Source organism: Cimex lectularius, unplaced genomic scaffold, assembly GCF_000648675.2.
Source record: "Cimex lectularius strain Harlan isolate CLEC.00 unplaced genomic scaffold, Clec_2.1 scaffold1, whole genome shotgun sequence".
Classification (NCBI taxonomy): Eukaryota; Metazoa; Arthropoda; class Insecta; order Hemiptera; family Cimicidae; genus Cimex; species Cimex lectularius.
The window spans coordinates 4318687-4333876 of NW_019392813.1; the positions used below are offsets into that span (position 1 = coordinate 4318687).

General features: G+C 36.6%; 2 protein-coding genes across 2 annotated transcripts in view; one reads left to right on the forward strand and one right to left on the reverse strand.

Moving 5' to 3' along the window:
• LOC112127381 overlaps positions 1 to 15190 on the forward strand; it is a 683298-nt gene that overhangs the window by 225910 nt on the left and 442198 nt on the right. The window lies entirely within an intron of this gene.
• The window catches only part of LOC106661649 (facilitated trehalose transporter Tret1-like), a 43531-nt gene that overhangs the window by 5967 nt on the left and 22374 nt on the right, over positions 1 to 15190 (reverse strand). Inside the window, exon 2 of the mRNA XM_024228347.1 lies at positions 2286 to 2463. Within this exon, the coding sequence (XP_024084115.1) occupies positions 2286 to 2463 (178 nt within the window). The remainder of the gene's footprint in view (positions 1 to 2285; positions 2464 to 15190) is intronic.

Genomic DNA, 15190 nt, shown 5'->3' on the forward strand with positions numbered 1-15190 from the left:
CATTGACCTATTGTCCTCAGTCATGAGAATAATTGTTTAACTGGTCATTTACTGCAGTCACAAACGACAACCAGTTCGTTTTATAAAATCGAGAAGCCCGATAAAGAATGGAGTTTTCTTTATATATTAAAAATTTGTAATTATAAGGCTACGAAATTTTACATTGATCTATCGTATGGAAAAGTCTTTCCTTCATTTTCAAAATTTTTGCAGTACCATACGATATGTTCCGCGTTTTCAACTTTGTTGCACACCGTCCACAGGTCACTGTCTTCCTGTCCAATCATGTGTAGGTATGCTATAAACCGGGAACACACTTACCCGATGCAACGCTATCCGACGCTTTGTCACGTTTTGGTAGGATGTGCACATCTATGCGACGTCAAGCGCACGCAATGTACAGTCACACAGCGTGTATCAAAATAATCGCTGTCACAATCGCAACGCCTCTTTTGTTCTTAATGCGCTATTTTTAAATAAAGTCATTCCGGTGTTTTGATAAATTTTCTTCCTAATCATCATAATTAAATTATTTTTACAAAAATTTATGAATTTTTGATCTCGTTTAATTTGATTTAAATTAAAATAGGAATGTTGTAATTAATATAATGACAAAATTACATACACATAGTTTGAAATAAACTACAAAAAATATGAGTGTCCTGTTCTGACGCCACTCGACGAAAACGGTGTGATTTTATGAGCAAAACCATGAAATAAATTGTTAGTTAAATTTTATTAGCAAAACCGTGAAACAAATTGTTAGTTAAAATCATTATATCAAAAAATGGTATTCCGGTGTTTTGATCAATTTTCCACCAAACCATTAAAATTAATTAAAAAACTAATGAATTTTTGATCTCGGTTAATTTGGTTTATATTAAAATAAGTATGTTGTAATTAATATAACGACAATAATACATGTACATTTGAATAAAAGTATGAGTGTCCGGTTCTTTTGTCTTCGACCGTACTCGATGCAACCCGACGAAAATCTGGACAGTGGGGATCGCGTAGCGTAGAGTAGGGTAGCGTTGCGTGGCATCGGGTAGACGTGCACGGGAGTAATACAATCTTATGGAACATTGGACTTTGGATTTGCTTTGAGTTGCATCGGGTAGCGTCGCATAGCGTTGCATCGGGTAAGTGTGTTCCCCGCTATACAGATACTGTGGTTTGAACGTAGTCTGCCTATTGTGGTACTGCTGAAACGCTCAAACCTTCCTCTAGTGAACCAAGGTTGGCAACCCACCTTAGGAAAGATAGATTTATACCACTGTCCAGTGCTTGAAGATCATCTGTATCTATTCTGCCACGCTTCAATTGATCTTTTTTTATAACATTGATGGCATCGTAATGTGATATTTTAAATTCTCTATCTATTACTGTTTTTTTTTGTAGCTACCAGCTCATTAGCTTTCTCGTTTCCTATCAATGAACAGTGACCTCTTACCCATAAGAGTCTAATATGTTTACCTTTATTCCTGATCGTTTAATTTGTTAATAATTTTAATTTTCAATTCTGTACGGTAAGATTTAGTAAGGTTTGGAGTTCTAGTGAAGAGGTCTAATTAGAGAAAGGTTACGATGCATATTTACTGTTGGAACCGTCTGAGAAAATTGGGTATTAATTAAATTAACATCACAGAACAAGAAATTTATTGAAATGGACTGTATAGGAGTCACGATAGCTCAAGTGGGAGAGTAGCGGCGTATCAAGCCGAAGGTCGTGGGTTCGAATCCCGCTCATGACACTCACTTTTTTATCTCAATTGAAAGATATTAATTGGTCAAGCGGACCACAAAAACTAGTGAATTGGAAATTATGTTTAATTATTTTTTTAATAAGTAGATCATTGCAACTACCTTCAAGTAGGTAACATGTGACATTGATCAAGGTGCTACATACAAAACTGAAAGCAAGCGTGGAGAAAGTACTCATTGGTACCATGAATGTTAATAAATTAAATTTTAAAATTAATGTTTAATATCTCTCCGACATAAAAAATCATTATTATATTAAATATTTATAACAGAAATGTCTTTTACCAGCCTGTCTGATGACGACCGGGATTTTTCTACGGCCGGTTATTATGATCGTCAGTTTATTTTTGTTATTTTATGTTATTGATTTGTACGATTATAAGTTTTGTGAGAGGATGAGAGTTCACCCAACAGAACTCAAAGACTGGATTAACAAAATTTATTTTTAGCTGTATGTCAGGGCTTTTTCATGTATTTGGTTATAGGGATTAGTTTTCATCTTGGTTAGTCCGCCCACTCACTTGTCAGCCAGGATTCCGGCTGGGAGGGTGACGAGGACTTCGCCGAATTCTACGGAAGCGACAAGCCATGACGACTGGCTGGTGGTCATCGGGATTTCGCTCTCCGGCCCCAGCAGGCTGAGCATGAGAGGTTCTAGCCAGACGAAACAAATCGCCGTCATCGCCACGGACAGGCAACCTGAAACCGTTAAACAAATAAAATAAAATAAATTCACTCAGAAAAGCGACGAGGAAAGTTTCATCCTGCCACAATTTCAAAGTCGGGTCCACCTTCCCGACATTTTGGACTACAGGCCTTGAAGAGATGTTACGTGGTTACGTTAAAAAATCTTGGCATTTCATCAATCATCACATTGAGATATTCTTCGCATCAAACTATTTGCCAAGTTTTTACCAGCCTATGTGAAAACACATAATAGATATAACTTTATCTACATAAAGTTGCAATAAATTTCTACTAATAAATACAAAGATAACCAAGAATCCTTAAAGAATATTGGCGCACTGGACCTGTGTGATGACCTCAGGGATGACGCCCTCATCATGGCTTCGTAGATGCCGCTTCGTCCAAGCTCTGAGGCGAGGTCTCGGCCTCATCAGCAAAGGCTCGTCCCCCTTTCAGGTCGCGACATGAGGATGCTCTTGGCTGGGCCTAGGTTAATACAAGCTAGTACCGGAATCGTGAATTCAATGAGAGCCATAGGGATAAGTATAATAGAGGCGGCCACCTCGACCTGAATAGATATATTGTGCTCCCCTGTTATTTTATAACTAACTGACCAGCTTCAGGTTATTAATCAGACTCTAGCTTTGCCAGCGGCTCCTTAGTGTAGGATCTTGCTTGCGGCTTTTTTTGTCCTAATTGCAAGAACCTGCACCTACATAAGACTTCACAGAAACATAAAATGTGTTCGCTTTTTCCTGCTCTACCTGGCAATATCTGCACAGTGTTTCTTCTGTCTCCTTTTAGGAGTCCATCCAGAATCCTGGTACTGTTGCAGTTCCCTTCCAGTAATTGTAAGTATTGCAGATGGTCCTTCTATGAATCTCCTCGCGTGCCTCATACCTGTGGTTTTGGACTCCCAGGTATGGGAGTATGTATCCCTCTCAATATGGGCCTGGGCTCGGTTTAATAAAGTCTTTACTCGAGCTCTCAGTCATTCTAGGTGTTTATACCACCAGACTGCTTTATGTTTATTTAGCCTTCTTTTTTCCATGCAGTTTTTGGTGTAGAAGCTTAGTATGCCGTTAGTTACCTCCTGCACCGTAATTTTTGACCCTCCGTGTCTCTAAAATCCTTATTTACCCCTGTAGGGATTGTCGAAGAGCTCGTTTGTAACCTATCCAATTGGTGTTCCGAGGGTTCCTGTATGTTGTTTCTATGAGGGAGAGAGAGAGAGAGAGAGAGAGAGAGAGAGAGAGAGAGAGAATGAGAGAGAGAGAGTGAGAGAGAGAGAGAGAAATAGATAAAGAGAGAGAGAGTGTTCAAATCAAATCTGATGTCCTTGTGATTAGAGTTTGATAGTTCCCTGGATACATTTAACATACATTCATCAGCCACTTGGGAAGTAATTATCAAGACTAACACTTCTTGTCTACATCTGATGATGGAGGTAGGTTCTGTAATATGTTAGCAATATTTAACCCTTCACCAGTTAGGCAATATGATATGGACTCACCTCGGTTGTTAATGCCAATACTACCCCAATATGGGGGCATGTGCCTCACATTCCATATGGGAACCACCGGTAGAGTCAGAAATAGAGTTAGGTTTAGAGTCAGTGTCAGTTGAAATAGAATCAGAAGACGAAACCGTGAGTCAGAGTTAGAGTAGTGTCAGTTTAGATGGAAACAGATGCTACGATTGTTAGCCACATTTAGAGTGAGAACTAGAATTAGGTTTAGAGTCACTGTCAGTTGAATTGGAAGCAGATCTTGGGATCTTGAGTCAGAGGTTTAATCAGTGTCAGTTGAAATGGAATTAGATACTGATGCTCTGAGATAGAGTTAGAGTCAGTTTCTATTGAGACGTAGTTCGATGCTGACACCTTCATTCGGAGGCAGAGTTAGAATTAGATTCAGGTTAGAGTCAGTGTTCGGTGAAGTGGATCAGATGCTGAGACCAGAGTTCCAGTTAGAGCCATGGATGGAATTAGAGTCAGTTTGATTTGAGAAAAATAACCAAAACACTACATAAATCTATGCCATTGTCGAGAAGAACAGAAAAGCATAGTCATTGGAAAAATGTAACTTTCCCTGAAAGAAACGATTTTCGACTTAACCTTCATATTATACAATATATTATAAAATTAGTCTAAAAAAATTCACGGATTATTTTATCCATTACTATCACAAATTTGGTTAAGACTGATGTTGCGGATGATTTATAATCATTTTCCTGTTCAAAACTTGACGGCTTGAATAGGCTTGAACCTAGCTGTTATTTAAAGCTCTTCTTCGAGGCGTTTTGACCTAGGATTTGCAAGTCATTAGCCGGGACGGATTCAGGCAGTCGTTGGAAATGCGCCAGCGACCCTTGGAAAGTTATTATTCCCTTCCACCACTGTAAGAAGAAATTTCCCGGAGGAGATACTTCAGAAGTAAATAACAACCCTTTAAACATAAGGCCGGTTCTGAACTGAACGCCGTCCGAGTGGAATTCCCGGTCTCGAAAACGATTCGTTCAATTCGAAGACTTGTGACTGGAATTGAGTGTTAATTTTAAAGATGATATCGGTCGTTCTGTTGAACAAATAGTATTAATAAAATCGAGTAAAAGAGATATTTTAAGAAAAACCAGGACATAAGTTCTTGGAGAGTTGATATGTATTCAGTAGGAAAGTACAGCTTCTCCCCACGTCAATCATTATGAAGAAACCTGTAGCTAGTTAAGCAAGTAATTACACTTAATAAAACATAAATGTATAACTAAGGGGTGTGGGTGGCCGCAATGGTTACAGCTTTGACAAGCTCATCACAGTAAGGTCCCTGGAGATCCCCGAGGGTTGATTGAATTCTGACACAAACCCCCTTAAAAACGTGTTCTGCCATCATCCAAAATGCACTGAGCAGCACAAACTTCTCCGCCTGACCGTTCGATATTTTCAAGGACTACGTTAACTCAGCGTGAATTTCTATGTTCGAAGTGAAAGGACTTGCTCTTGTTAGACTTTTTGTAAATAGAACTCCAGCTACCACCAATGTAGGTAGAATTGAACGATGCCAACAAAATTAGGGATACTACACTTTCATCATTATCCAGCCATGTTTCCAAAAGTATTAAGAAATTTGATTTTAGCAAAACTCCATTTGATAAATCCTGTGCGTTTGCGCTTAGACTGTGAGGATTAACTGAAATAAACAAACCATTTTTTGTTATTGAAAAAATTCTTCAATGATGACCCGATGTTCCATTTGTGTGAGAGCAAGCCTACCTAATTGCTCTTGTAAATTAACCATTGATTGCGTTTTTCTACGACCATTGTAGATTAGGGGCATTCACGATGTTTGTAAGATGTTAATTCGTGTTAACTCGAATAGAGAAATGTCAGTAAGATCGTGAACGCTATCTTCTTTTCTTAGCATGGTAACCGTTAATTTTTCTGGAAGGCTGCGCGTGGCGATTGGGAGAACCAAAAATAAAGCTATAACAGTCCTTGAAGGCTTGTTAATGTTTGTTTTGGTTTTCTTTTGTGGTAAATTGTAAGATGCCAGAAGTTAATAAAAAAAGGACAATTAATCAACTCTTACATTCAAAATGCACTCGAAATATACACTCGAAAGTACTAACAAATGACACCTTCAATTCGTGCCGACATACCTAACTTGTATTCTAATGTCTAACAGCCTACAGCTTTATAGGATAGGGTATGTATCTATTATGATTAAGAGTACAAGGACAGGTCAAAAATTAACAAAAGAAATAGTTTGGTCTGAATTAATTAATGCGTATTTAAGAATAAAAATACGTATAAACAAAAAACAGCTGTTAAATTCTTGGCTGCCATATTGGTTACCTACGCCCTAACGGATAGTTTTCGACCTAACATCTAACGTTGGCTCTGGCCTGTTAGATCGAATAATGTTAGAACAAACTAGCCAATTCTTACAAGTCTATGTCATCATTTTTCTCGATCTAACACGACCTAACAGGGTTAGCACAAAGATCGTGAATACCCCTAGTATATGCTCGATAATCTCCCAGTGGCTCAGGTGGGGAAATTTGAGACACAAATTCTGCTCCTAATTACTGATTTCATCAATAATGATAACTTGAACATATTTAAAGAGTGTCCGACATTGTTGGGCTACCTCTAAAGATAAAAGAAATAATCTTGAATGATATATTTTCAAGCTGCTTTTCCTGTTGACGTACACGTTATATAGGCGTTACAATACAATGCGTCACTGTTTGTGAACCGATTGTAAATTTTCGCGAGATGACGAATAAAGAATGTCTTGCCAAAACCAGGCCGTCCAGTAAAAAACAATTGAAAAGGATTTCGGTCTTCAGACGTTAATTATTAATCAAATGCATCAATAGATCTTTCTGTTTTTATATTCATTTCACATTAAATTGTAAAATTATTAATTTAATTTGCATGATTTTTAGCAATCGTACCTAGTTTATGGAGTGTCATAATTTTAAGATCGTTATTCAATTCAGAGTTTTCGTCATGGCACAGTTTTTCAAATAGATCGGCTTCCGGATCGATTTGCTAATATACACTCCGTTCTGTCCGCAATGCCCACAAAACCCGACCACCTAGTTTTTGCAAAAATGGCCAAATTTGGAATTGCATATTTTTTCAGCATATGAAAGGTATGCAAAAAGCTTGCGCTAGGTCTCATTTTTTAGAATTTTTTACACTAAACAAGACCTTTTAAATATTTTTCATAGCTTCAGTCATTCATCAGTAAATTCAAAAATTCGGGAACATTTTAATTTTTACGAAAACTTCAAATTGATCTGTGGAGCCAGTAAATCGGCCTGGAGAGGCACGCTATAGCAATAGATTTTAATAAGCTTTCAGTTACCTTACATGTTGCCCGATTTCTCAGCCGTTTTCGAGTTATTTGCGATTTTTGGGGAAAAAACGTGTTTTTTTAACGTGGAGAAAACCGATCACTCTCTCCAGATTTTCACGAAGGAAAAAATTTGAAACGTCGTGTTTTCGTAATGTTCGTGCTCTACAACCTTTATTCAGAGGACTTTTTGTCCACAAAACTAAACTAGCGTCCTGATGTTTGTCCTTTCTAACCTGGCTGTTTTGGCCCATCAGTCGCTTTTCGCCATTGATTTAAATAATCAAAACCTTCTTCACAAGATCTATTTTGGAGTTTGCTGTTTTTTCGGCAGTTTGAAACGTTATTTGACTATATCAACTCAATTTTACCATAGATGGCCTCCTTGATCAATCTGATTCGTCTGTTTTAGTGACCTGTTGTGTTTAGGTGAGACCCGTTGCGATATTTCTCTATTTTATAAACTGTAGTGGTTTTATTTACTTTTAATGATATACTTTCAGAAAACGAAACTTTTTGTCAGGATTAATTATCTTGACAACACATTTTGATGAACCACTGTGCCGTGGACGTTGACAATTTATGTCTTATCCTTGTTCTCTTTATTCAAAAGTAATGCCTAGAAAATCATATAACTATAAAAATAAAGAGATTAGATAATATTTTTTTGGACGATTTTCCCCTTGCTTATCACTAAGACGGATTTTTGATGACGTTGATTAGATAACAATTGTCCTCGAATGTCCCCAAACTTTTTCGAATTATACGTGTTTTTAGAGAATGATGTTCAAAGAGAAATGACCTGACGTTCTCGTGTGAATGACCAAATATTAGCGTTATTGGCCAAAAATACGCTACACTCGCGTGGTCTTATGATAGTGAACCTTGGAGACTAACAAGGGGAACCAGGTTGGTGTGTCACGGATTTAGACCAAACTTTTTGTTGATTCTACAGTCCTATCGGACACTTATCCACCATTTCTTGTAAATAGGTCCTGGCTTCGCCAAAAAACTTCATTGTCGTGATTCGAGCGTTATAAAACCCTTAGATACCGACTTTCGCGGAAATCGGTGTAAATTAATTTTTTGAGTCATAATTTCGACGACGACTTCGTGACTGACAACATTTTTCTCAATCATAGCAGGCCGATTTTCATGGTTGACCAACTTTTCAAAGGAATTGTCGAGTGCATTTTATAACTGTATGAAACATTAAAATCGGACTATTATTCCTATTAAAAAACGAGGATAGTTTTTGACAAATAATCTTCATATTTTGAGTATTTCCGTATAGAAATACTTTACACATTTTTATGGTACGCCCGTCGTTAAAATGCTACATTCCTCTTCTTTCAATGGATATGTTTGAATTTAAAATACTTTTAGCCAATTTTGATTCATAGCCGTTTCAACCAGTTATTACGATAACGATTACTCAAAAATCGGAAATATTTTAAGGGTCAAAAATCCATAAATTTAAATTCAAACGATTAGCGTGAGGGGGGCTTTACGACAATTGCTAGCTACCTAGCAATCAGTTTCCAGGAATTTGAATTTAAGGTTTCTTTACTTGAAAGATGAATTGATAATGTAGATTGGACGAGAGAATTTATTCCAACAAAAAGAAGGAAAAAAGAAAAAGGTAGGTAGATAAGTAAATTTGTAGATATACTGGGTACAACTATGCACTCTTCTGGTATGACAAACTGTGACAGGTACTTCTACACCTCAAATGCAACAAAAAATTTGCTCCGATCTTAACCCTTTAGCAGATAATCCAACGTTTTATGTTTTTATCCCAACTATATACGGTTTTTGTCATAAATGTACTCGTTGAACTATTCATTTGTGGAAAAATTAAAAGAAAGCATTGACAAGAGGGTTAATTTTTATTAAAATAAAAAGTTTCAAAAAGAGCTATCTTTCAAATTTGTAAGTATAATTAAAATCGCAACCTCGTTAGAAAAGTTCAGGGCTAAAGCTTGGCAAATTTCAACTATCTTCGGTTTGTGTCATAAATCTATTCGCAGCTCTTGAATTATTGATTTGTCGTAACATAAAATAAAAACAAACAATGAAAAGGAGTTTAAGTTAACGATATACCATGTTCTTTAATTACATCGAACCAAAATGCAGAAATTTTATGATAAATTGGAAAAAAAGTGTTGACGGTGGGAAAAATATGGATTGGTTTAACCTAGTAATTCAACTCTGACCTGGGCAAAATTTATTTGGCAACTTTAACTTAATAAAAATGTACAAAAAGAAAGCAAAATGAAACAAAACACATAGAAAAAAGACAGTAAACACAGCGAACAACCAATGCGGAGAAATTGGACAAAATATCTACTTTAAACACAGACAAAAAAAGAAGAACAATACAGAAATTGTAAAACCCAACGGTAACCTAATAAACAAAACAAAAAGAAAAAGATGGACGGTTTGTTCTTTGTAACTTTTAGCCGTTTTTATGTTATAGCCGCGTCAATCAGACAATCGGATAACAATTTTTTTAAAACTGGAAAAATTTTAAAAGTCAAAAAATTGATAAATTCAAATCCGAACGGAATTTATATTTAAGGATTTCTTAAGGTGCTAAAACGAAATTTTATATTAGTTTTACGAAAAAAATATGACCTAGTTTATTTGAAAAGTATTTGGTTTTTAGAAAACCTTTATATTTTCCAAAATGGCAAAAAGGATGGAAAATTCAAAAGAGTTGAGATGGGAAGTTAGTGTCCGAATGGATCGAAGTCACGGTAGCTCAAGAAGTAGAGCAGCGGCATATCTAGCCGAAGTCGTGGGTTCGAATCCCGATCGTGACGGTGACATTTTATCTCAATTAAAAACCTTAATTAATTGAAAGATATTAATTGGTCAAGCGGACCACGAAATTAGTGAATATTGAAAAACATTGATCGCTTTTGCTATATTTTTCATTGAAATTTGCGAAAAAAATGTTGTAAAATTATATATTCATACAGTTGATTTGAGCAAGTAGAACGGTGAAATAAAAATATTAAAAACCCTAAATTTCAATCTTCAAAATTTTTTGGCGACACCTATTCCCAAGAAGTGGTGGATACGTGTCTGATATTTTGGAGAGTAGAATCACCAAAAAAATTTGATCCAAATCCGTGATACACCAACCCGGTCGTCCCTTGTAAGTCAAAAATAAAAATTATTATGCATTGTTTACTACTATTAAGAGCGTTCAGTGATAAAACTACCGTTAGCAATGCTTACAATTGTTCAAACGTCATCGAGCACGAAACCTTATTTTTTTTCGATTCTACTTAAAGTTATTCAGATATCGTGAGATGCGGTCGGGAGATCTCACGATATCTGAATAACTATAGATTAACGGTCACTAATCTCTACACATTCTACTTAAACTTTGAATGCCAATATGATTTTCAAACACGAACTACAAAATTTACGTATCAAGAAAACATTTGTATTTGTTTAATCAACAATTAATAGCGTTTTAAAAGAATTGTTGAAAAGAAAGCGTTGGTCGAATATAAAACTTGGTGGTACGGTACGAATTGTAAGTTTATTGGTTGACATCCCGGATAATAGCTAAACGAGTTCTAGCTATAGCCAGTGCGAGTGTATTCAATTGAACAGTTCCAACTACCGTTCGGATAATCAATAATAATCTATTGTTTACAGAACACGGTCCCGGCCGTCCGCGTGCGGCATAAATTCCCAATTACGAGCCGGGATTTCATGAGCGTACCGGCTAGCCCAGAGTTCCGGGCAGCAAGGCGGATCGGAAGAAATATAGGCTATCTCATAAATCAGGCCGAAATGTAAACGGATGATTACCGTATTTCCATGTGATAATCAAGGAAAATGGCAGCGCTCTGATCAATCACTTTTCAGATTTTCTTCGTCCGCGGGGAAAATGGCGTTTTATTTGGCGAACGACCGGCGTTTTGACTGATCACCAGTGAAGTAATATCCTATCTTTTTATAGGTAAAATGATCGAACAACCGTGAGGAGTCTACATATATATGAAGAAAGAAACAGCCACCAAAAGAACATCCAGGGAAAAGAATTTTAACAACGACAGTCAATGAAGTAGAACTTCTTAGGAGAAGGATGAGTCGATTGCTCTGAAATAACAAACTAGGAAAGTGCAATAAACCAAAAGGGTGCAGTGCCTGTGGAAAAAACTTCTTAGTAATCATCATCAAGATTTTCAGCATTGACAAATTAATTATTAACTAAACTAATGTTAACTGTGGTTTATCGTAAGTTATTGCTTTTTGATTATTATTCCAGGCAGACAATATCTCATATTAATCTCTTTCTGTTAAAAGCTGGGCTTATTCAAAGTTTTTATTTTTTAAAGTATATACGATAAAGAAGAAATGGAAACCTGATCACTAAACACATACAGGGTGTTCGGCTACTCGTGTTACAAACTTTGCCCGTAGATTCTACATTCAAAAAGGAGCCAGAAGTCCTAATTAACTATGGTCCGAATCTCAACGGTATAGGAGTTATTTTACTTTTTCTGACTTTTTAAGATTTCACGACTTTGCTACAAATAAACAGTAATAACTCCAAAACTAAATGGTTTGAGACAAATCCGTTGATATCATTGAAAACATACATTAACTGCATTACAACTTACATTTCCAATAAGATGTGATCAATACTAAATATGTACAATTATATTACTTTTTTAAAAATTTTTACCTTACCAATCCGTCAGCCACGGGTTTTTCTTTTCCTTAATTAATTTCTTCACCGTTGAAAAAAGTAATGAAAAAGAAATTACTCCACTAAAAAGGATATTAGATGGAGTAGGTTTTCTGAAATTTGCTGGTCCCTAGGTTTGGAAATAGTAGGTTAGAATCACCAACTTTGAAAAAAAAATTTCAAAATTTTCAGTTCTCGCTACTTATTTCAAGGACGTTTACAAGTTTAGTATTGATCAAATCTAATTAGAAATTTAACTTAGATTTCAATGGTATCAACGGGTTGGTCCAAAACCTTTTAATTTTGGTGTTATCATTGTTTATGTGAAGCAAGGTCGTGAAATCTTAAAAAATCAGAAAAAGTGGAATAACTCCGAAACTGCGGAGATTCGGACCATAGTTAATTAGGACTTTTTGGTTCCGTTTTGAATGTAAAATTTACTGGCAAAGTTTGTACCAGTAGCCGAACACCCTGTATAGTGATTAAAATTAATCAAGCTTATTTTGTTGTAAAAATTCCAAATCTATAAGAATCATGCCTCTCAAGATGTGTGGGCTATTATTTATTTCATTTAAATTTCAGCAAGCAATTCATGTTTATTATAGCTCACGTAGAGAGCCCTCTTGGCCGTCAGACGCACCTACACACTCACACGCACACACCTGCTCCGTAATATTTATATTCGTAAATCCAACCGTCACGCCGAAAGGCAGTAGTAAATATCGTTTTAACGCAGTTAACGCATATTACGCAACATATATCTTGGATCGGGCATACGAGCCAGACAATAATTAACACCAAACTGGCTCTAATAGTTTTCAAACCCGGCCCTAAATAACAATTTACAGAAGTGGAACGCCAGCACGATACGACCGGTCTTCTGGCAAAATTCCCCGGATTTTACACTCGAAATAAACCGTGGGGAAATTTCCACCAGTTTTCCCAACGATGGAAAAATATAAGTACTTTTTACGACACATCCGTGTTCGAGAGAAAGAAATTTCGTGTCATGTCCCTCAAATATTTCTTGTCGGCCAATAAGGCTTTTGTTACTTATAAACAATTTATGTGATTAAACGTCCATATGTCGCCTTAGTTAATTATTAACCAGGTAAGCTATGATTATCTATTAAATTATCGTCTGAGTATTCCAGTAGATGTCAGTGTGTTTATCCTTGCTCACCTCGTACGAAGAAAACAGCTATGCAATGACATCTCGTCTGCCTTCTTATTTATTACTGATTTATATAAGCCAAATTCTGCTCACATATGTGGATACGTACACACGGGTGTAGTCCTCCGGCAATTCCAGCTTTCATAACGTACAAGAAATTACCGGCAGCCTTCAATTAATGAATTTTTGATCTCGGTTAATTTGGTTTATATTAAAATAAGTATGTCGTCATTAATATAACGATAATAATACATGTACATTTGAATAAAAGTATGAGTGTCCGGTTGTTTTGTCTTCGACCGTACTCGATGCAACCCGACGAAAATCTGGACAGTGGGGATCGCGTAGCGTAGAGTAGGGTAGCGTTGCGTGGCATCGGGCAGACGTGCACGGGGGTAACACAATATTATAGAACATTGGACTTTGGATTTGCTTTGGGTTGCATCGGGTAACGTCGCATAGCGTTGCATCGGGTAAGTGTGTTCCCCGCTATACAGATACTGTGGTTTGAACGTAGTCTGCCTATTGTGGTAGTGCTGAAACGCTCAAACCTTCCTCTAGTGAACCAAGGTTGGCAACCGACCTTAGGAAAGATAGATTTATACCACTGTCCAGTGCTTGAAGATCATCTGTATCTACTGTGCCACGCTTCAATTGATCTTTTTTTATAACATTGATGGCATCGTAATGTGATATTTTAAATTCTCTATCTATTACTGTTTTTTTTTGTAGCTACCAGCTCATTAGCTTTCTCGTTTCCTATCAATGAACAGTGACCTCTTACCCATAAGAGTCTAATATGTTTACCTTTATTCCTGATCGTTTAATTTGTTAATAATTTTAATTTTCAATTCTGTATGGTAAGATTTAGTAAGGTTTGGAGTTCTAGTGAAGAGGTCTAATTAGAGAAAGGTTACGATGCATATTTACTGTTGGAAGCGTCATAGTATGCACCACCCGATTTTCCATCCAAGTTGGAACCGTCTGAGAAAGTGGGGTATTATTTAAATTAACATCACGGAAGAAGAAATTTATTGGAATGGAGTGGATCGAGGTCACGATAGCTCAAGTGGTAGAGCAGCGGCGTATCTAGCCAAAGATCGTGGGTTCGAATCCCGCTCAAGACGCTGCCTTTTTTATCTCAACTAAAACCCTTAATTAATTGAAACTTAAATTTATGTTTATACGAATAACTTTTTTTTTATTTTTATAATTTGTAGTACATTACAACTACCTTAAAGTAGGTAACAAGTAACAGTGAGTAAGGTAATTAAAACAAGACAAAATTAAAAAACAAGAGTGGAGAAAACACCCATTGGTATCACTCCAATACAACAATAATATTGTTTGTTCAATTGATACGTGTGTCATTATCACTTTCACTGTCATCACCATCACTTCCTAGGAGATCTCGCGGCCATTGTCTCTTCAGTCGGCGGGGAGGGTTTGAGGGGATTCGACGGGATGCGAGGTTTCTGATGTGTTGGTTTACGTTAGTTGGGAGGTTTTTATGAAATTTACGGTAACGGAATCGTATTTCATCTTGTACGAAAGGAATATGTAAATCTGTATGTCTAGTTTGGTTCGATACATAAAATGGAGCATCTAGTATTTTTCGAAGTATTATAGACTGGGCAGTTTGAATGCGGTGGATATTGGATTGTTTGGCTGAACCCCACACTTCCAGTCCGTAAGTCCAAATCGGCTTAACTATGGTGTTGTAAAGCAGCCTTTTATTTTTGAGAGGTAAATTAGAGCGTTTGTCAAGAAGTCGTGCAAGAACTCTAAATCGTGTCATAACCTCCTGACGTTTCAGTCTTGTGTGAGGATTCCACGTCAGGCGTTTGTCGATGTACAATCCGAGGTACCGCACCTTGTCCGCAGTTGGGAGGGGAATATTGTTTAAGAAAACAGGGGGGGAGATCTTTTTACGAAGAGTGAAAGTAATGTGGGTGGATTTGTCTGGGTTAAATTTTATCCTTTTCTTTTTAC